Source organism: Nelumbo nucifera, chromosome 3 (assembly GCF_055504915.1).
Source record: "Nelumbo nucifera cultivar China Antique chromosome 3, China Antique-T2T, whole genome shotgun sequence".
NCBI lineage: Eukaryota > Viridiplantae > Streptophyta > Magnoliopsida > Proteales > Nelumbonaceae > Nelumbo > Nelumbo nucifera.
This window is the reverse complement of record NC_142651.1, coordinates 39,037,144-39,059,715: the sequence shown is the minus strand read 5'-3', so window position 1 is coordinate 39,059,715 and position 22,572 is coordinate 39,037,144. Positions and strand designations below refer to the sequence as shown.

General features: G+C 39.7%; 1 protein-coding gene across 2 annotated transcripts in view; it reads right to left on the bottom strand.

Annotated features, from left to right (window-relative positions):
* The window catches only part of LOC104604054 (signal recognition particle 19 kDa protein, putative / SRP19), a 30,857-nt gene extending 9,928 nt beyond the window's left edge, over window positions 1–20,929 (bottom strand). The window contains exons 1-4 of one of the 2 annotated variants that reach the window (XM_010268283.2): window positions 20,821–20,929; window positions 20,662–20,723; window positions 17,838–18,016; window positions 17,524–17,623 (exon numbers count right to left, since the gene is read on the bottom strand). In XM_010268283.2, coding sequence (XP_010266585.1) covers window positions 17,524–17,623; window positions 17,838–18,014 — 277 coding nt within the window. In that variant the 5' untranslated portion in view covers window positions 18,015–18,016; window positions 20,662–20,723; window positions 20,821–20,929. Of the gene's footprint in view, window positions 1–17,523; window positions 17,624–17,837; window positions 18,017–20,403; window positions 20,541–20,661; window positions 20,724–20,820 lie in introns of those variants that run through there. The other variant, XM_088901998.1, reaches the window with a different exon arrangement.
* Between the last annotated feature and the right edge of the window lie 1,643 nt (window positions 20,930–22,572).

The following is a 22,572-nucleotide window of genomic DNA, read 5'->3' as shown; positions in this document are numbered from 1 at the left end:
ATTGGGGGAGAATACTGGAAGCAGATCGTGAATAGCTTTCCAGGGAGAAAAGCTTGTGGTCCTAGCTTTGATTCTAGCATCCCAACCATTGTGCTCCAACCCATGTATACTTGCCACTATTCTAGCCCATAGCTTCTCCTTCTCCAAGGGGAACCTCCACAACCACTTCCCTAGAAGAGTATTCCTTCTCCTAACATTCTCGAGCCCCAAACCACCACAAATTTTACTCCTAGACACTACCTCCCAGCTGACTCCATGATCCCTCTTCTCCTCTCCCGGCTCCCACAAGAAGTCTCTCATCAACTTCTCCAACCTGTTAGATACCTTCACTAGGATTTTGGACACAGACAGGAAGTAGATGGGTAAATTAGCAAGCGTGGCCTTAATCAGTGTAACTCTTCCACCAAGAGAGAGGTAATTCTTTTTCCAAGAGACCAATCTTTTTTCAAACCTTTCACCACCGGGTTCCAAAAGCTCTCCCTCGTAGGGTTGTCACCTAATGGTAACCCTAAGTAATTCAATGGCCACCCTGACACTTCACACCCCAACACTTCTGCACTCTCCCTGATCTCTCCCTCCTCCATATTCACCCCTGCTACACAACTTTTCCCAAAGTTCACCTTCAAGTTAGACATTTGCTCAAACAATTGTATCACCAACTTCAAGTTCCTAATAAAACTCACATTGCCACCTTTACAGAATAGAATCGTGTCATTAGCAAACTGTAAGTGAGTGAGGGGGGTTTCCATCCTCCCGACTCTCCAACCTCTAATGAGACCCCTCAAGTCTGCTCTGTGAATCAATTTCCCCAAGACCTCCGCAATTAATATGAACAAGAAAGGAGAGAGAGGGTCTCCTTGTCTTATACCCCTACTGGCTGGAAAGAACTCTACCACTGTCCCATTCACTAGCACTGAATAATAACAATTCCGGACATAACCCATGATCCAATTGCACCATCTACCACCAAACCCAAATTTGATCAAAATTTTCCTCAAGAATTCCCAGTCCACCAAGTCATAAGCCTTTTCCAAGTCCAACTTACAGACCACTCCCTTCTTTTTAGCCTTCTTAAAGTTCTCCACACTCTCATTAGCAATTAAGATTTGATCAGTGATTTGTCTTCCACTCACAAAAGCTCCTTGATTTTGTGTGATGATGTCTGGCAAAACCTCCTTCAATCTCAATGACAACACCTTAGCAATGATCTTGTACAGGCTATTAACCAAGATAATTGGCCTAAAGTCCTTCGGGTGGGAGGCATCTTTCTTTTTTGGAATCAGAGCTATAAATGTAGAGTTCACACCCGGATTGATAATTCCTCTCCTGAAAAACTCCTCAAACACCAGCAAAAGATCATCTTTCAAAATATCCCAACTGTCCTAATAAAAAGCCATTGTGAACCCATCCGGCCCTGGAGCTTTTGTTCTATCCATAGAAAACATAGCCTCATTAATCTCTTCCAAATCAAATCTTCTTTCCAACCTTTTCTTGTTCTCCACCCCTACATCTGGCCAATCCAAACCTTTTACCAACACCCTTCTACTTACCGACCTTCTTAGAATGGATTTAAAGTGCTCCACACAAGCCCCAACTATCTCCTATTGTTGTGTTAACTCAACTCCACCTACTACCAATTCGGAGATAAAGTTCCTCCTCCTTCCATCCACCGAAGAGTGAAAATACCTAGTGTTTCTGTCTCCCTCCTGCAACCATTTACATCGAGATTTTTGCCTCTAGCTTATTTCCTCCTTATGCAGGCAGTCCTCTAACTGTCTTCTTAAGCCTCTCCTGAGTTCCTTATCTTCCTCTCCAAATTCTCCGCTTTCTTCTTTAGAGTCAATGTTTTCAAGTTGGTCCATCAGTGCTTTCTTTCTTTCTTCTAACCTCCCAAATTCCAAAAGATTCCACTCCTTGACCTTTGCTTTCACAAATTGTAGTTTCTTATGGAATCTTATCCCCTCCCAATCCACCATTGGGTTACAGTCATACCACCACTCCCTTACTTTATTGGTAAACCCAGGGTGGAGTAACCACATGTTCTCAAATCTAAATGGGGCGGGTCCTCCACTCCTTTCCTCCTTACAAATCACTATGGGCCAATGGTCTGAGGTCACCTTTGGGAGAGCTCTCAAAGCCAAATTTCCCCAATGTTCTTCCCAATACAAAGAGAACAGGAGTCTATCCAATTTAGAGCAGATGGGACTAGATTGGAGATTTGACCATGTAAATGTTTTGTGGGCTAAAGGAATCTCTTTAAGCTCAAAGGCATCCACAAACTTGTTAAACTTTCACATGCTTTTTGTCACCCTCTGATTAATCTTATTGGTTTCCTCCGAGTATCTAATCACATTAAAGTCCCCACCCACACACCATGGCCCATCCCACAGTCCTCTAACATCAGCCAATTCCTACCACAACTCCTTTCTCTCTTTGTAGTCATTTGGTCCATATACATTTGTGAGCACCCATACATAACCATCCTCTTGCCGCTTAAACTTCATGGAAACCGAATACTTCCCAATCAGCTCCTCCAGGCCTTCAACCGTATCCCTCTTCCACATTGTTACAATCCCCCCCGAAGCACCCCACGAAGGAGCAACCACCCAATTAATCCCCCTGGCTTTCCATACACTCCTCGCCCAATTATTATTAAACTCCTTTCTCTTGGACTCTTGTAACAGAACAATATCTGGGTCGTACCTCCTTATCACCTCTTTTATTGTTGCTCTTTTTCTTGCACTCCCTATTCTCCTCACGTTCCAACTAAGTATCTTCATTTCCACTTCTTTCTTGACTCCCTCTCTACCTACCCGCTACTTTCCCCCTTTTCTTCTATCTCCTGTTGCCCCGAACTTCTTATCCCCTTCTACATCTCTTTTCAGTCTCTCTACTTCACTCAGCTTCCTCTTCTTTGTTTTTATCTCCTTCTTCCTCTTATGTAGACCTTCTTTCAGCACATTCAGATCTTCCAGCCTACACCCCATCTTCCCCACAAAATCTGATATAATGTCCTCTTTCACCGAATCCTCCACCCCTATCCTTCCTGCACTTTCCCCTCCAACTCTACCCCCCTGCCCTTCCCTCCTCGCCTCTGGTCCCACCCCTCTTCTCTCCTCTCCAACCATCCCCCCTCTCCTGTTACCTGCCTCCAGCCATGTTCTCTCCCCACATTCCTCTCCCACTCTACCCTCCTTCCTTTCCTTCCTCTCCACTGACCCCTCCCCTCTTCCTTCCTCCCCACCCCTCCTCCAAGTCAGAATTCCTTCAACTTCACTAAACACTCTTTCAATGATTTCCCACACATTTTTGTTCCTATACCTACCTTCCCACTCCTCCCCACAGTCCTTCACTTCCTTCTCCACTACCTCGGACAACCCACCATCTAGCTTGGCTGCATATTCATGGGCTACAGTACATGTGAACCAAAGACACAAGAGACACATTAGTAGCACAAAACGAATTCACTTTGTTACCTGGGATTGATAAAAAGGTTGGAAAAGGACTGTTCCCGGCCTCCCTCTCTTGTTCCAGAGGTTAGTAAACGTCTGTCTCCCTAAGTTGGTTGGAAAGTACTTTTGTCCTTTGGTCACTATGGTGATCTCTCCTCTCTACCCCTAAATCACCCCTAGGAGGTGTGTTCCTGCTCTGCTTCAGGTTCTCCCGATTTGCCCCTTCTGTTGTACCTTGCACACTCTGGAGTCTTGGAGATGAATTAGTCTAGTTACAACCTTCACCCTGAAATAAGCTTGCAATATTCCACCCATCCATGTCACCTCCGGCATAGCCACCTTCGTCGTTTACACTGCCCACGTTGGTACCATCATCTGAGCTTTCGTCCAAATCTTCATCTTCCTCACTCCATTGCACCCAGCCTTCATCCGCCTCTTCCCTCTCTTCTGCTCTTTCCCTTGCATATCTTGGATTCGGCCTGTCTGAGGAGCGTCACAGGGAGCTAACCTCCTCACAGTTTCGGCGAGGGACCCACTGAAAGTTCCCCTTCTCCAACTTCCGCTGCTGCGAACGTCCCCCGTCCATTCTCGCCATTTGAGACGAAGATAGACCAAGTTCACTGTCTAGTAATGGTCTATGTTGTGTCTCCTTACCCCGACCCACGTGACAACTTAAGTTATCACGTGGGTCATTCGAAAAAGACCTGTTTTCGGTATTAGGCCTGCTCGACCCGCCCGCGTGGCCACTTAAGTTGTCACGTGGGCCCTTAAATGAGTGGCCCGGTTCACTTTCCAACCACCCACGTGACTTTTTAAGTTGTCACGTGGCTCCTTCCAGATTTGTCCCGGTTTAATATTCAGCCTGCCCGACCCACCCACCACCTTCACCGGCTCGGACCAAGCCATTCTGCTCCCAGAAGCAACCTGCTTCTTTGTCCGTCAGCATAAGATGAAGAGCCCGCCCTGATTTTGTTTAATTCAAACCCATTTGAATTAATTTCCTTAAATAGGTTGCTTATCGTTTGGTTTTCCCTAGCCAACACAGTAACCCCAGATTTAACCTTCATCTGCTCCACCTTTTCACCGCCCTCCCTCTTCCCTCCACATGTCCACCACCCTACCATCTCATCATCTTCAACCTTAGGACCTCCTTCCCACCACGACCGTTCGACTTCTGAAGCTACCCACACCTTGTACCAGGCTTCATCCGAACAGATATCATAGAACCTCGGCAAGTTCTCGTGTCTAACACCAGCAACCTGTAACTCCACTACACTCAGGTTACGTCTATCAGCCTTCACTAAAACACCTCCCAGGCTCTGCACTATATACTCAAGAACAGGGTCCCGCCATAGGTGAAATGGAAGGCCTATTAGCTTCAGCCAAACACACCCATCTTGAACTTCGACTTCATTGCAGATTGGGCTCCAGTTCTGAACCTGTATCAGACCTCCATCCACCACAACTGCTTTGAAGCTTAGTTCCTGGTTGCCTACATCAAGCATGGCTTTCGTCTCCGCAAAAGGGAACAGCATGCTTCATTCCCAGCACCTATCTCTCCTGCAACTGTACTCAGAACCTTCTTCCAATCTGTCACCCCTTTCTTTATCAACCACTAACACCATTCTTTTCTTCCATTCCTCCTTCCCCACTCCTACCAATATTCTTCGATGAATAGAAGAGCAAGCAACCACCATTTCAGGACTCAAATGGCCTTGCACTTCTACACTCCCAGAGGTACCAATCGATGCTGCCTCCTCCTGAGTTTTTTGACTCTGGTCTTCAAGCTTTTGGCCAGTTACCTTCCCTCCATCCACTCCCTTCTCTTCCGAAGCTACAAGGTAAGACTGCAGCACCTGCACAAAAGCCATCCACCCTTTCTGCAATCTCCCTTCCGGCTTACAAACAAAACATCTCTCTTGCCTGGAACTGACATGGAGTTTTTCCAATCATTCACCTTACCAAAGTTGATAGCCCCATCTACGAAACCATGCTATAACCTCCTTTGACACCAACACTGTCGCCCTGTTATTCTCTCTGATTTTCAGTACAACCTTGCCTTTGGTCCTTTCCTCTTCGAACTTGAACGTCTTGGCTTCGATCGACACCTCAGACCTCCATCTTCCTACTGCTCTGAAATCTCTCTCGCCCTCCATTGAGTTCCTTTTCCAGGATATTTATCATTCCACATCAAAATTAAATTGCGACAGTTGCAACTTCTCGGAATTCATTTTTAAAAATACATTTCCCATTCTTGAGAGCCCTTGGTGCTTAGGTGGGGATTTTAATGTAATTAGATTTACGGAGGAATCAAATAACCCCCAATAAACTATTAAAACCAATATGAGGAAGTTCAATGACTTAGTCAATCTTTGTGAGTTAAAGGAATTCCCATTACTTCAAGCCATCTTTACATGGACCAACTTTCACAAAAACCCAACCTGCTCAAAGCTGGACCATTTTCTCTTTAATGCAGCGTGGGAGAACCTTTGGAGGGGTTTGGTGACAAAAGCCTTACCTAGAGTCACCTTTGGTCGCTGCCCTATTTTGTTAGGACAGGAACGGTTAGGTGGTGGGCCTAGGCCTTTTAGATTTGAGAACATGTGGTTGATGTGCCCGGATTTTGTAAAGGTTGGGGAATGGTGGAGTGAGGAATTGAGGGGTGTAAAATGGAAAGAAGTGTGGTGGCTGTACAAGGCATCCAGATTGCTGAACAGTTAGGAGTTCAATACTTGATAGTTGAAAGGAGACTATAAAATTGTTGTGGGATGGCTGACAAAGCCAGCTTCAGCTATGTGGCGATATAGAGATTTATTGAGGAAAGTCAATTGGCTCACAAGAAATATGACAGTTACCTCTCTTTGGGTAGAAAGATCAGCAAATTCCTTAGCGGATGGACTAGCTAAGCAAGGGGGTTTCAAGGGATCATTTGCTTTGGGCTGCTATGTAATTTTATTTCTGTTTATTTCTGCTTATCCGGTTCTTAATTGATGTAATACTTTGTTAGAAGAGGTAACAGCTCGTGCCTTCATGGGTTTCCTGTATTGCCTTATATTCTGATTTAATAAATTATTTTCATTCATCAAAAAAAATGGAAAGAAGTGTGGTTCCACAAAAAACTAAAAATGTTGAGGGCCAAAATAAAAGAGTGGAATAGAGATCAATTTTGGAGAATAGAGGAGCACAAGTCCAATTTACTTTCAAGCATTGAGGCTTCGGATGAGAAGGAAGCCCAAAGAACAATGAATGAACAGGAGAGGGAGTCAAGATGAAAACTAAAAAAAAAGAATTGGAAGAAGTGCTCTATAGAGAGAAAATTTCTTGGAGGTAAAAGTTAAGGCATAGGTGGATCAAGGAAGGTATAGGAATACCAAATATTTTCATGCATTGGCCAATGGGAGACAGAGAAAGAATTTTGTGACCAAATTAGAAATTGATGGAGAAATTTTCTCCTCTCAAGAAGAGAAAGCAAGGATTTTTGTGGATCACTTCAAGTCAAGGGTGAGAAGACCTCTAAACATTAGAGAGAGGCTGGAAGGCTTAGAGTGGCCAAGGCTAGATGAGAGCATTTCAGTTTGGCTGCAAAGGAGCTTTGAAGAAGAAGAAGAAATCAAACAAGTAGTGTTCTCTATGGATGGATCAAAGGCACTAGGTCCAAGTGGTTTCACCATGGCCTTTTACCAAGATTGTTGGAGAATAATTAAGGAGGATCCGGTTGAGGTTTTCAAGGAGTTTTAAGAGAGACATGTGATTAGCCTTGGAATAAATGCCACTTTCTTAGCTCTCATTTCGAAAAAGACTGATGCTAAACATCCAAAAGACTACAAACCCATTAGTTTGGTGACGAGCATCTATAAAATCTTGGCAAAGGTGCTATCTTTAAGGATCAAAGTGGTTTTATCATCTATCATTAGTCAAGCTCAATAGCCTTCATGCAACGTAGGCAGATAACCAATCAAATCCTAACAGCAAATGAGTGTGTGGAGGATATGAGGACATCAAGGGGCCAAGGCTTTGCTTGCAAGTTGGACCTCGAGAAGGCGTATGATATTGTGGACTGGAGTTTCCTCTTGGAGATACTTAGGACTTGTGGGTTTGGGGAGATATGGTGCTTATGGATGATTGGTTGCCTCACTTTGGTTCATTACTCTGTGCTAGTGAATGGAGTGGTAAAGGATTTCTTTCCAGCTTGCAAAGGGTTGAGACAGGGTGACCCTCTTTCTCCTTTTCTTTTTACTTTGGTGGCGGATGTGCTGAGTAGATTGATATCAAAAGCAGATGGGGAGGGGGTAATAGATGGTTGGAAGACCGGAAGAAATAATGTCTCTATAACTCATCTCCAATTTGCAGATGATATTATCATTTTTTGTGAGGGAAGCGAGCCCAGAAGAGTGGGAAATCTTAAGGATCTAATATTACGCTTTGAGAGAGTTTCCAATCTAAAGAGATCAATTTTGAAAAGAGTTGTGTAGTAGGGATCAATTTGGCTGACAATGAAGTTGGGTCTATTGCAAACTCTTTGGACTGCTCTATTTCTTCTTGGCCCTTGACTTATTTGGGTTTACCTTTGGGTGGGAATCCTAGGGAAAGCAAATTTTGGTACCCAGTTGTTGAGAAATTTAAAGAAAGTTGGCAACTTGGAAAAAGAATTATATCACTATGGGAGGAAGGGTAACTTTGATTAAGGCTACACTTGCCAATTTACCAATCTATTATCTCTCTATGTTTAGGATCCCCCGTAGGGAGGCTAGGAAATTAAAAAAATTGATGAGAGATTTTCTTTGGGAACCAAGGGAGGAGAAAAAGGATCACTTAGTTAATTGGAAGAGAGTTTGTTGGAGTAAAGAGGGGGTCTGGGATTAGGGAATTTGGTCCTAAAAGATGAAGCTTTATTGGGGAAGTGGCTATGGAGATAGCCTCTGGAAAGAGAAGGTTTGTGGCACAGGGTCGTGCTCAGTATTCATGGTTGTTCTGTCTCTGGTTGGGATGTTGGGGCATCTCATCAGGCTACCCAAACAACATCGTGGAAGGCAATACATGGTATCCTCCCCAATTTCCTTCAATTTGTATGGTATGACACTTGCTCGGAAATTTGGTTCCTTTTTGGGAAGACACTTGGGTGGGTAATCAACCTCTAAAAGACCTATTTCCTTCTTTGTATGCTCTTTCCCTTTATAAAAAGGAGGTTATCTCTATCTTTCTTCCCCCTCCAGTTTTACCTTTATCCTTGGACTGGTTTGTAGGGGCTTAAGGGAGGAGGAGCTTGCTTGTGCTACTGAACTTCTATCCATTCTAGAGAGTGTTTGTTTGAACCCCTCTTCTCCTGATAAAAGGGTGTGGACTCCTATCCCAAAAGGTTCTTTGACTTGTGCATCCTTCTTCAAATCCCTTTGTTTGAGTACTTCATTTGAGCCTTTCCCAATGAAAGAAGTGTGGACAAAGCTTGTGCCTCATGAAATTGTCGTTTTATGTTGGGAAGTGTACCTTGGTTAGATATGGAGAACTTACAAAAGAAAAAGCCTTTCATTTGTTTATCCCCAAACTGGTGTGTACTATGCAATTCTCATAGTGAGGACTGTTACCACTTACTGGTTTCTTGTTCATTTGTTGCAGCTGTTTGGGACTGGATTTTTGTTTTGTTTGGATGTAGGTGGAATCAACCAACAGAGGTAAAATCATTATCCTCACCAACTACCTATGCTTGCCCAACAAAAAGAGGGAGGAGTATGTGGAGATGTTTCAGAGTAGCCACCCTATGGACAATTTGGGAAGAAAGAAACACTAGAACTTTCCAAGATAAAGAGAGGTCATTTACAAAAGTGAAGGAATGTATCTTAACCAAGGCTATTCATTGGATGAAATCCTTGACTTTTTTTCAGCTCTTTTTCATTAGATGACATCTAGAGGAATTGGGCCACAGTTGCACACACTTTGGTTAGAAAAACCAGAGCCACTACTGTTTGGGTAACTCTTCCAGAAGGATTCTTTAAACTGAATTTTGACGGAAGCAGCCAAGGTAACCCAGGATCGTCTGGCATTGGAGGAGTATTGAGGAATGAGTGGAATTCAGATTGGCTGCAGTACATGGAATTCAGATTGCTAATCAACTACGAGTGGAGAACCTATTGATTGAAGGGGATTCTAAGGTGATTGTGGGTTGGCTATCAAATCCAGACTCATTTTTGTGGAGTTATAGGGATCTCATAAAAAAAGTTAAATGTTTAACAAGGCACATAACGTGTAGATATCAATGGGTGGGTAGGGAGGCAAATACCTTGGCTGATTATCTTGCTAAACTAGGGTCTACTAGGGACAATTTATTTTGGGCAGCATTGTAATTTTATTTCTGATCTCTTGTAATGTTAGGGGAGGCTGCATCTCGTGCCTCTCTAAGGGATTCTTGTAAAATCTTATTTCTCTTGCTTAATGAAATCATTTTCAAATATAAAAAAAAGGATAGAACAGTAGAAACAGTGGTGCAAAAAATCATTGGAAGAATACACTTGTAGTTATCCACCATTCCACAACCTTAGATAAGAAATCCGGATGTGTTAACCACATGTTCTCAAACCTGAATGGTCTAGGTCCATTTCCAAGAGGTTCTTGTCCTACTTCTATGGGGCAATGGTCAGAGCTGACCCTAGGTAAGGCCTTAGCCACCAAGCCTCTCCAATGGCTCTCCTAACCCTCATTAAAAAGAACTATCAAGCTTCGAACAAGTTGGGTTTTCTTAGAAGTTGGACCAAGTGAAGATAGCTTGTAGTAAACGAAGCTCTCGTAACTCACAAGAGTTAATGAAGTCATTGAACTTCCTCATACTAGTCGTGATGGCCTGTCTGGGATTATTTGACTCAGTTGTGAACCATTGCATTAAAGTCCCCCCCCCAAGCACGAGGGGCCTTCCCATAAACCTTGGATGCCATGAAGCTCCTCCCATAACTCATTCCTCTCTCTGTAATTATTTGGCCCATACACATTTGTTAGCACCCATATAAAGCCATCTTCCACCATCCTGAATTTTAGGGATACAGTGAAGTTTCCTATCAACTCCTCTACTAGTTCCACGAAATCCTCCCTCCACAAAGTTACTATTCCCCCCAAAGCTCCTCACGAGGGAGCTGAACACCATCTCACACCTCTTACTTTCCAAATCTCTCTGACCCACCTCCTATCCAGTTCAGCTAGTTTGGTCTCTTGTAGCATCACAATATCATGTCTTTCTCTCCTAAGTAACTCCTTAATCAGTCTCCTTTTTCTAGCACTGCCCAAACCCCTCACATTCCAACTGATTATCTTCATTAACCTTCTTGATTTAAGCCCTCCAAGACACTATCTTCCCCTCATTTAGAAGCCTTTTTCCTTTCACCTCTTCCATTGAATCCGAAATCCCCTTCAATGTCCAAAATTAGTCTCTCTACTTCAGATTTCTTCTTCTTTTTCCTACCCTTATTACCCACGAACTTCCTAGACGGCCCTTTATTTCCTGTTTCCTGCCCCAATTTGTTGGGGTTTGCATGTAATTCAGGTTTTTTTTGGGGTCTCCTCTATCATTTCCTCTTTCTGTTTATATTCCTCCAACAATGTACAAATTAGATCCCAAATTCATTCCAATTCCTCCTGTTTCCTTTCTACTAAACAATTCCCCTTCTCAATTCGACTTCCAGCACTCTCATTCATCACTCCCCTGCTGCCACTTGGTTGTTCTGGTTGAGATTCCAGGATATCTATTACAGGCATAGAACCCAAATTAGTATCTAAAAGCAAATGGACAGGCTTACCTGAAGGTAGTAGAGGTGATTGCAATGGGACCAGATGTTGGGTATCAACTGTTGAAGTCAAGACCAGACCTATTCCTTGTTCCTGACTCAGCTGTGGAGGTAATCTAGGTTCAACCGTGACTTTTCACCCCGTGCAGTCAAAGGTACCTCACTAGTCTTTCCCTCTATGTGAATCCTTAGGTGAGGCGCAAGATTTGATTCCTGTCTCTCTAGCCCAATATCCTGAATAGGTTGTGCAAATGGAGTAGACTTGTTTATTGTTGGAGATGTAACCTACCGAACCTCTGCAAGTGTTTCCCAACACCATCTACTTTTTGTACGGAATTCCTGGAAGGAAAGATATCTGCTCGCCGCCATTGAGACTCAGATTCCTCGGTTGTTTGTCATTGCCAAAATCTTGCAGATCCATTTCCTCCTCTGGAAATAAAAGTTCAATGTTTACGCTTCCCTCCTCCATGATATCTTTTGGTTTTTGGAGGTCAATACTTCCCAGACTGATGGTTTCTCCAGATTCTGAATCCGAATCAGAAAACTCTTCGTCATTTGTCGACATTTCCAAATCTAAGTCGTGTAGCTCATTGCGCATCACGCACCTCAGATTACGGCAATCTTGTGAAGATCGAGCCAGCTTCTTCGATGGGAACCACTGTAAGGAGCTGGACACCTTTGTAGAGTTGAGAAGCAAAATATCATGGAGGAGTGAACTCAACTGTTTGTCATTGCCAAAAGGTTGAGGGGAGTGAAATGGAATGGGGTTAGATTCCACAAAAAATTAAAAAGGTTGAGAGGCAAAATAAAAGAATGGAATAAGGATCAATTTGGAAGAGTGGAGGAAGCAAAAGCTAGACTACTAACTCAGATTGAGGATTTAGATGAAAAAGAGTCCCAAAGGATGATGAATGTGCAAGATAGAGAACTGAGATGGTAATTGAAAAAGGAGTTAGAGGAGGTTCTATTGAGGGAGGAGATCTCGTGGAGACAAAAATCTGGGCATAAATGGATCAAGGAAGGGATGGGAATACTAAATTCTTTCATGCTATAGCTAATGGGAGAAGAAGGAAAAATTTGATACTTAAGCTTGAGGTTGATGGAGTTGAGATAACCTCTCAAGAAGAGATTGCTAGTAGGCTTGTGGCTCGCTTCAAATCAATCTTCCAAAGACCTTTGGAGAATCGGCTAAGAGTGGGGGAGGAGGACTGGCCAACATTGAATGAGATAGATAGGGGATGGTTAGAAAGAATGATTGAAGAAGAGGAAATTAAACAAGCTGTCTTTTCTATGGATAGAGCTAAGGCACCAGGTCCAGATGGGTTTACAATGGCATTTTATCAGGACTGCTGGGACATAATCAAAGAAGACTTAATTGGAGCCATTAGAGAATTTGAGGATAAACATATTGTGAGTCCTGGAATCAGTGCCACTTTTCTAGCTCTAGTTCCTAAAAAGATTGATGCCAAAAACCCCAAAGATTTTTGGCCAATCAGCTTGGTGACTAGCAGCTATAAGATTTTGGCAAAAGTGCTCTCCAGGAGGATCAAAGCAGTTCTCCCTTCTCTCATTAGCCAAGCACAAGGAGCCTTTGTACAGGATACACAAATTATAGATCAGATCCTCATTGCAAATGAGAGTGTGGAAGAGATGACGAGATCTAGCAGAAATGGCTTTATCTGCAAATTGGACTTGGAAAAAGCTTGACCTAGTGGACTAGAGTTTCTTGTTGGAGGTGTTAAGAATGCGTGGATTTGGGGACAAATGGTGTAATTGGATAAGTGGATGTTTAAATTCATGCCATTATTCAGTCTTGGTTAATGGAGTGGTTAAGGATTTCTTTCCAGCCAATAGAGGCTTAAGACAAGGTGACCCACTTTCTCCTTTCCTCTTTACACTTGTTGTTGATGTTCTTAGTAGATTGATCTCCAAAGCATAGTTGTCAACCCGACTAGGCGATTTTTAGAAGTCGCCTCGCACAACGCCTAGGTGTTTTTGTATTAGGCGCTCACACATATATATGTTATACTATTTTTTTGAATGTGCATATGTATTATATCATTTTTATATCTTATTACAATACACACTGTTGTATATTATCTTTTTTATTAAAGTAATTCTCTTTTACTTTAATAAAAGAGAAGAGAAAACGAGAGTTGAGACCGAGAGCTGAGAAGAGAAAACGATGACAAGAAGACATCCTAATACATTCTTCTTCTTCTTCTTTTGGGATGAAACAAGGGCTCCACTTCCTGCTCCTTCTTCTTCTTCTTCTTCTTCTTTTGGGATGAAACAGGGGCTCCGCTTCCTGCTCCTTCTTCTTCTTCTTCTTCTTCTTCTTCTTCTTCTTCTTCTTCTTTTGGAATGAAACAGGGGCTCTGCCTCCTCCTCTTTCTTCTTCTTCTTAACAATCCTCCTCCATTTGTTTTAGCCTGAATCAGGGTCTCCACCCCCTTAAACACAATCCACATTGTCCTCTTGGACAACTTATGTTGTGAACGAAACAGGGGCTCCGCCCCCTTATTTTTCACTCTTTTCTTATCTGCAATCCCCCCTTTTTTGGCCTGGATGCTAGCTATGGCATTTTATGTTTTATTTGAATGATTTTATTGCTAATAGCTAGCATACAAGTATGTTTGTTAGTATAAAAAACCAATAGCATAGCTTAAGAGGAGTAGGGATACATATTTCATACTTTCAAATTCCATCGCCTAGGCAACTGAGCGCCCTGTGGTTGCCTAGGCTCGCCTAGGCGCCTTGACAACTATGCTCCAAAGTAGATGAGGAGGGCCAAATAAAGGGTTGGAGAATAGGGAGGAGAGGCATTTCAGTAACTCACCTTTAGTTTACTGATGATATTGTTATTTTCTATGAAGGGAATGATTTAAGCAAGGTAGACAACCTTAAGAATTTAATAAGAGCCTTTGATCTTGCCTCCAACTTGAGGATAAACTTTGATAAAAGTTGTGTGGTTGGAGTAAATATGGAGGATTGGGAGATAGAATCCATTGTAGGGTGTTTAGGTTGCACCACCTCTTCTTGGCCTTTGACCTACTTAGGTCTCCCCTTAGGACTGGACCCCTATTGTGGAGAAATTTGATAAATTCTTGGTGGCCTAGAAAAAGAATTACATCTCAATAGGGGGTAGGGTGACTTCGATTAGGGCCACACTTGCTAACCTTCCAACCTACTTCCTTTCAGTTTTCAGGATTCCCCCAAGGGAGGCTAAGAAACTGGAGAAGGTAATGAGGGACTTTCTGTGAGAACCAGGAGAGGTGAAAAAGGACCATCGAGTTAGATGGAAGATAGTTAATAAACCTAAGGAAGAAAGGGGCTTAGGGATAGGGAACATAGTGCAGAAGAATGAAGCTCTCCTAGGTAAGTGGTTATGGAGATGGCCTTAGGAGAGAGAGAGAGAGAGAGAGAGAGAGAGAGAGATTATTGCATGAGGTGGTGTCAAGTATTCATGGCTGCTCAGTAAATGGTTGGGATGCCGAGATATCTTGTCGAGTTACCCTCACAACACCTTGGAAGGCTATACATGGTATTCTCCCTCGCTTCCTCAGGTTTATCAAGTATGGTGCTTGCTCTAGTGATTCTATTCGATTCTGGGAGGATGTTTGAGTGGGTAATCAACCCCCCAAAGATCGGTTCCCCTTGCTTTACTCTCTCTCTCCCTTAACAAAAATGAGATAATTGCAAATTTTCTTTTGAACCCGTTTGTTCCCATGTCTTTAAACTGGGACTTTGGATTTTGTAGGGGATTAAGGGATGGTGAGTTGATTTGTGACACTAAGCTACTTCATTTACTTGAGTCAGTTTGTTTGGACCCCACATCTTTTGATCAAAGAGTTTGGGATCCTCTTCCAAAAGGTACCTTTACTTGTGCTTCTTTTCTAAAATCCCTCAGCTCCAACCCCAATTCCCGAGTGTTCCCCTTTAAAGAAGTTTGGGCACGACCTATTCCTCTAAAAATTGTTGTATTCTGCTAGGAAGTCTACTATGGAAAAATCAATACTTTGAAAAACTTGCAGAAAAAGAGACCCTTTCTTTGTCTTTCCCCAAACTGGTGTTCCTTCTGTAAGGCCCAGAATGAGGACTACTTCCATTTGCTAATCTCTTGCTCCTTTGCTACAGCCTTATGGAATTGGAGCCTTAGTTTATTTGGAGGTAGGTGGTCTCCACCATCTGATGTGAGTTTGTTATTTAACCCATCTATTTTTGTATGGCATACTAGAAGAGGCAAGTTCATGTGGAAATGTATCAGGGCAGCCACCTTATGGACTCTCTAGGAGGAAAGGAATGCAAGAGTCTTCTTAGAGAAGGACAAAAACTTGGATGAAGTGAAGGACTGTATTCTAACAAGAGCAATACATTAGCTGAAAACCTTGGATATATTTGTTAATTTCTCTTTTGATGACCTGTGGAGTAATTGGTCAGTAATAGCTAATACTTCTACAAAAAAGAATAGAAGTTTGTCAGAATGGAATCCGCCTTCAGAAGGTGTCATCAAGGTAAATTTTGATGGGAGCAGCCAAGGTAACCCTAGGCCTTCAGGTATAGGGGGTGTCCTGAGGAATAAAGATAGCAACATCATCTCCTTATTCTCAGGACCGGTGGGAGTGGGGGGACTCTACAAGGGCAGAAATACTAGTTGCTGTACAAAGAATTCAGATCGCTAACCAGCTTGGGGTGGAACATCTCATAGTTGAAGGGGACTCGCAAGTGGTAACAAGGTGGCTTCTAAACCCGGATGCTACCATTTGGGGCTACAAAGACCTCATCAAAAAAGTAAAGTGGTTAACTAGTAATATAAGAGTTGAGGTAAAATGGGTAAGCAGGTCAGCTAATACTATGGCTGATTCTTTGGCCAAACAGGGGATTTCTAGGGAGGGTCTTTTTTGTGCTACAATGTAACTCGTTCTAGTATATTGGAAGGTTGTACTTAACTAGCTTGGAGAGGTTACATCTCGTGCCTCTCCTTGGGGACATTGTACATTTGTACTATTTATCATTGTTGATTAATATATTTCTTTCAATTATCAAAAGAAAAATACACTTGTAGTTATTCATGCATAAATATTATAAAGTAGTTATAGTTCCATTTTTGTTTTTGTTTCTCTTTTTGTAAACAAACAGGGATATATGCAGTTATACAGGTTGGGGGTTATCTTGAAAACACAAATAGGAAAAGTGTTGGTATGGTGATGGGGAGATTTTTTGTAACTTCGCTTTATACATCCACTTGCTGTACAGGGGCTCTATTTGCCTTTGAATGAAATTCTATACTTTACCTTCTCTAAAAAAAATCCAAAAATCGCCAGTTTACCCCAAAATTATATTGATCTGACATCAATAAAAAAATTGGACCCTATAGCTCCACTATATTAGACACACAAAAGCAAAAGAGACAGCAAAACAGTCAAGGAAGCAGTTCCAGATAGAAGAACCCCAACTGAACACAGCACAGAAATATTTTTTCTTTCTTAACTGTTGTTTGGATGCAGTTTATTGCCCAGGCATTGTCTGGCACTGTTATCATACAACATATCCTCTTGGAAAATACCACCATCCATTCCCCCAACAACCATCTTTTCATTTCCCTCAGCAATTTTCTTGAACCGAAGAGCAAATAAAAATGGACTCCTTTGACAAAAGTACCTTTCTACCATAAAACAGCCTCTGCAAAACTTCTTTCCTAGAGGACCAGCCCTATTTGCCATTGGATATTCATTATAAACCCTAATCCCTTGACCTCAAGATCATCCTAAACCTTCACTCTGTTTATCTACTATTACTTATATTTACTTTGACCGGAGTCTTAACCTGGAGGGAAATATGGCATGTTAGAATAAGAAACAATTAGTATACCAAAAGACTTAACCCATTAGTGTGATTTAAGAATATTACCACAATTGCTTAATGAAAATGAGTTAATTCACGTTGCATTCCAAGGATGAATGAACATGGAAAGCATACCATATGAAACCAAGTACCTTGTTACCATATATGCATGATTTAAGGCCTTGAAAAGTCTTTTTTTTCCATGTATCATGGTATTTGGTTGTAAACCAAACTAGTTGTATGAGAAGAACATTCTTATCTTTTAAAAAATAAATCAATTAAACGATATTTGAGGAACCAATCCAAAGTTGCTAAAATTGGATCAATCAACAAAACTAATCTCTCCAATCATGCATAAAAATGAGAGTAACAACAAATAAGATATGAAATCTCTTTTACTGATAAAAAAACAAATAAGATACAATGAAAATATAAAAAATTTAATAAATGGTAATACTTACTAGATGGAATAGCAGGATTATACAAAGTACCATCTTCCTTTTTCAGCAATACCCTAACTCTCCCTCTTTGCATGAAATCACGTGGATATGCCTTATCAATCTGCCAAAAAAAAAATTTATCCAAAAGTATGTAGCTTTAATTGCTGATCCCGTGTAGTTGAGATAAAACTTGGATGATGATGATGACATAAGATCATTTTCTGTTGAGAAAGGCAATTCAACTAAAGTGTGTATAAATGAATTGAATAACACAGAGCTGCTAGAGCATAGATGTATATCCAATCCCAACAAAAAAGAAACAAAAGAAAACAGACCTCAATTACACATGGGACCTTAAGATAATTGCAGCAATCGCTAATCTCAGCACAAGTAGGATTTTCACATGCTTTGCTTGTACTAATACGCCGCCCCTCAGCTATTGTTTTCTTTGAATTTATATACACAGGATAAAGCACAACCCATTTCTTTACATTGGATAGTCCCCCATCCATGTCTGCTACACAAATATCGGATAGTCACAATAAGTAAAGAATTAAAGAAAAAAGGCATAAACATAACAAGATTGCTCATCAATCATGAACTTACAAGTATGTACCAAGTCCTAAACCTCTTAGGGCTCAGAAATCCCTTCCCCAAACTGTTATTAAACTGTAAGTTTGCAATGTAGATGCATTTGGGGCTAAAAAATCCCAAGTAGATGGCTCATTCTTCATCAATTGGGAGTGATCTAATACAATTACGCAAGTTGATGGATCTAAAAGACCTAATGAAAGGATGTAAAGGGCATGGGTTTTTTGCTGATCAAAAATAATAATAATAATAAAGGATATGGGTTCAGGTGATGAAAAATTATGTGAGGACTCAACTCAATATTTAACTTAGGATCTTTCCCTTGATAGAGTTGAGCAGGAAATAGGCTTAATGTAACCAATCTCATACAGCTGGAGCTGGATAAGGTAATTGAGTTGAGTTGCATGGAAAACTATATCCATTATTATTGAGAAAAATAATAATGGATATAGTTTTCCATTATTATGGAGCTGGAATGCTGGATAAGGTATTTAAGTTGAGTTCAAATAGATCACTAGAAGATAGATATTGAAAGCACCAACACTATTACCTACTTTTTGTCACCTAAATAAGTAGTCCTCATAGACATTATTTAAGTGTGGGATTCCACTTGCATGTACCCATTCAGGAGTAGCCTTTGTTTTGCATGAACTATAGTTACTATACTAAACCTCAAAAATGTTGCAGAAAAAGTGAGAGCTAAGCCAAACTACACTCCAAAACAAATAGAGGTTAAAACTAACATAAGATTGGTTCTAACAATGTTGGCTTTTCTTTGCAATTCGTTTGTTGTTTTAGTTTCTGGTTGTGGTGTTTGAAGTCTTTGTAGAAGGGAACCTCTCCCTTGTTCTCTTTTCTTTATTAATGAAAAATTGCTTTTTCTCCTTTCCAAACAAAACGAAAAAAGAGATCGGCTCTAACAATGTTAAAGCCAAAGCAACTAGCAAAAAACACAGTAAAACCAAAGACCTAGATTTGCTAAGGGTTCCAGTAGAAATTTTCAACCCAATCATCAGTGGTATAGAGAAATTGGATTAGCATGGACTAGCAGATAAGCTGGGGCAGGATTAGACTCTATTTCACCTATACAAATAGATGGAAGTGCTTATTAAATGATATAGAAAAAGACCTATGGAGAGGTGCAAATTGAGTACCTGGTTTGAAGAATTCTGTAATTTCTATTGCATTGGGGACTGGGTTCTAGGACAAGGCCCCTTGAAAATTCAACAAATGCTCAACAATAGGACCAATCAAGTTGCACTCCTAGACCTATGGATATATAGCAGATCATAGAGCATTTTGGTAGAAAGTGAGAAAACACAAGGGAATAAATATTGAAAATTAAAGAAAATTATCCACCCTATTTCTACCTTTCTTTGCCCATTTTGTGTCAAGTAAAAAAATTAAAGATTGTTCAAGAGAAGCTAAGAAAGAAAACACAAGTAAACACAGCCATAATGTAAGGAAAGGTAAAGTACAAAGAAGCTTCACACTAAGTGGACTTCTCTTTTCTGTTTAAAAAGTCCCTTAAGCTGAAGAAGAAAGATATTATTAAAGCACACTTAGGCAAGATTGTTGAGGGGAGTGGGATATTCAAAATGGACTTGGGAATACTGGATACCTCAGAATTAATTGAGAAAAACTCCCTACAAATAATGGCAAGAATCTTCTTAGGTTGTTAATTTGTTATACCTTTATAATATAAACACCTAGTTAGTTTAAGCAGCATATAAGGCAACAAAGTAGTTGCTAGAAAGAACAGAATACAACATAAGGCCAAAACGCCAGTGCATGCTATCCTGGATCTTGGGAAGGGTGAACTAGATGTTGACCTAGACTCAAATCCACATTCTCATGCTTATCAGACATTTTATCATCAAACCAAGTAATGGTCCCTGAGACCAGAATTCATAGCCTTGTCTTTCTTCCTTTCTTCTTGTATGTGAACTTGTGCAGTAAAAAATTGCTAATGAGTAAGTTGAAGGTTGAAGCTCACACCCTTGTGAAGAAGTCGTGCTGATCAAACGACAATACAAAAATCATCTAAAGTTGTGCTCATGAACCTTATAAATTCCAACCAATAATTGGAAACCTAAAATCTAGAAAAGTAATATTATAATCAAGACACACTTCTAACTCATGAACATTACCAATTGCATGTCAATACATTATCCAAAACAAAACGAGAAGCACATCAAAACGGGCTTAGTGGGATTACCAAATATTAGTAATTCTAAAAAGATAAAGGAAATGCTACAAAGATCTGAATTTCGTCAATCGCTAGCAATCTGAGAAATGCATGCTGGATACCTAGTTTTTATGTATTCAGAGAACGAATCTCCCTTTGAGGGTCAGACACCCGATTTAAAAGCAAAAATCTAATCAGTATTGAACTAATTGAAGAATTTCAGAAAGAATATCAAAAAGTTTTCCGGCAACATTATAATCATTCAACAACTTATTATGCTATTTCAGCATTGAATTATTCAATAAAACAACAATTCCTCGAGGCAAAAGAAAGAGACAAAAGGGGTTTTGAACTCGAGAGAGAGAGAGAAAGAGAGGGACCTATAATAGGAAAAGATAGTAGCGAAACCCCTCCCTTGCAGCGAATCGTTCTCGTTATGAACCTAGCATAACAGATGAGAATTAAAGTCGAGAAAAAAAACACCCCACAATCCGAAAGACTTCAAATTTTGTAAATCGGCTCAAAAAATGTGAAACAACCTTCAAGCTGATTCTCAACCAGGCCTATTCTCGGTCTAAAATCTATTGTGGAGCGAGTTGCGAGTTGCGAGTTGTCGCAAGTCTAAGGTGGCGTTTGATAAATTGAAATCTGAAAAAGCTAAAAAAGATATTATTTGTACCTAAAATCGGAAAAGAAACATGGGTGCTGGGTCGAAATTGGCTTCAGTCAATACAAGAGCGGTTCGAACAGCCTTGCATTGGGAATATCTCCATACTTCTGTGTATTATTTCTTAGGGGAGATATTCCTAATGCAAGGCTATAAAGATTGTCCGAACGGACCGGACCTTACACCGGCTGAATCCAGTTTCCTAATCAATAAGTTTGTCTGCATTGGATTAACCTTACATCATCTGAAATTCACTGATTTTGTTATTTTATCCCCAAAACATACTATTTGGTAATTTTCTGTTTAATTTGTACTATCTCATAAAAAACTGTTATCAACTTCAAAATAATATGAATAAAAAATAATTAATTAATAATTAATAAATATCACAATTAAAATTATTAAAAATAATTAATGGCTAAGAAAAATATTAAAATAATTAATAAAAATAATTTATACAAATAAAAACTAAAATAATTTCTACAAAATAATAAAATAATTAAAAATAACTACTTAATAAATAATAAATAACACAAGTAAAATTAATAAAAATAATTAATGACTAATAAAAATTATTAAAATAACTAATGAATAATAAAAATATTAAAATAAGTAATAATTAATAAAATTAAAATAATTAATAAAAATCATTAATAATTCATAATTTACACAAATAAAAAACTAAAATAATTTTTAAAAATTAATAATTAATAAATAAAACAAGTAAAATTAATAAAATAATTAATGATTAATAAAAAATATTAAAATAATTAATGAATAATAAAAATTGTTAAAATAATTAATACTTGATAAAAAATAAAATATTGTTTTTAAATTAATAAAATAATTAAGCAATAATAAAAAATATTAGCACCATTAATGATTGACAAAAAATAATTTATTCAATTCAAAATAATATTAAAATATTTAATAATTAACAAAAACTTGGATAATTAATAATTACTTTAAATAAAATGTATACAAATAATTGTACCCATTTCCAGTCCTATTGATAAGTGTCACCGATAGTTGATATTTTCTCTTCAAATAATCGAACCCATTCTTTAGTTGTTTCTATGAGAAATTCTTTTGGATTTTTTCCATTAACTTCGTCTTAATCCGTGTCCAAGATTCTTTCTTTAGTGAACCACCTTGTCTCCCATGGGTGGACACCTCATCAATGCATAGGTCCAACAATAGTTTTTGTAAGGCTGGGTCCTTCCAAGTGGCTTTATCAAAATTATTTCTAGTAGCCATTCCTAACCCCCTATAAATGATAAAATATAACCCATGTCAAAGTAGAAAACCCAATCTCAAAGAATTTAGAGTTATCACAAAAAGAAAAATCTCAAAGCAATAAGAAATAATAGATAATCCAAACTCACTTGGACCGTTCCTAATAACAATGATTCAATTGAGACCACATATTGTGACTACAATCCATGATATTAATCAAATTAAAAAAGAGATAACATTGTAGATGGATCCCAATATCAATAACACCCCAAAGAAGTATGATTAATTCGAAATTCATACAAATTGCACTAGATGGCTGTGTTAAAGGGTGTTTAACCAATAATAATGCCCCAAGTTCAGCCAAAGTAAGAGATTGAAATGATTGTGG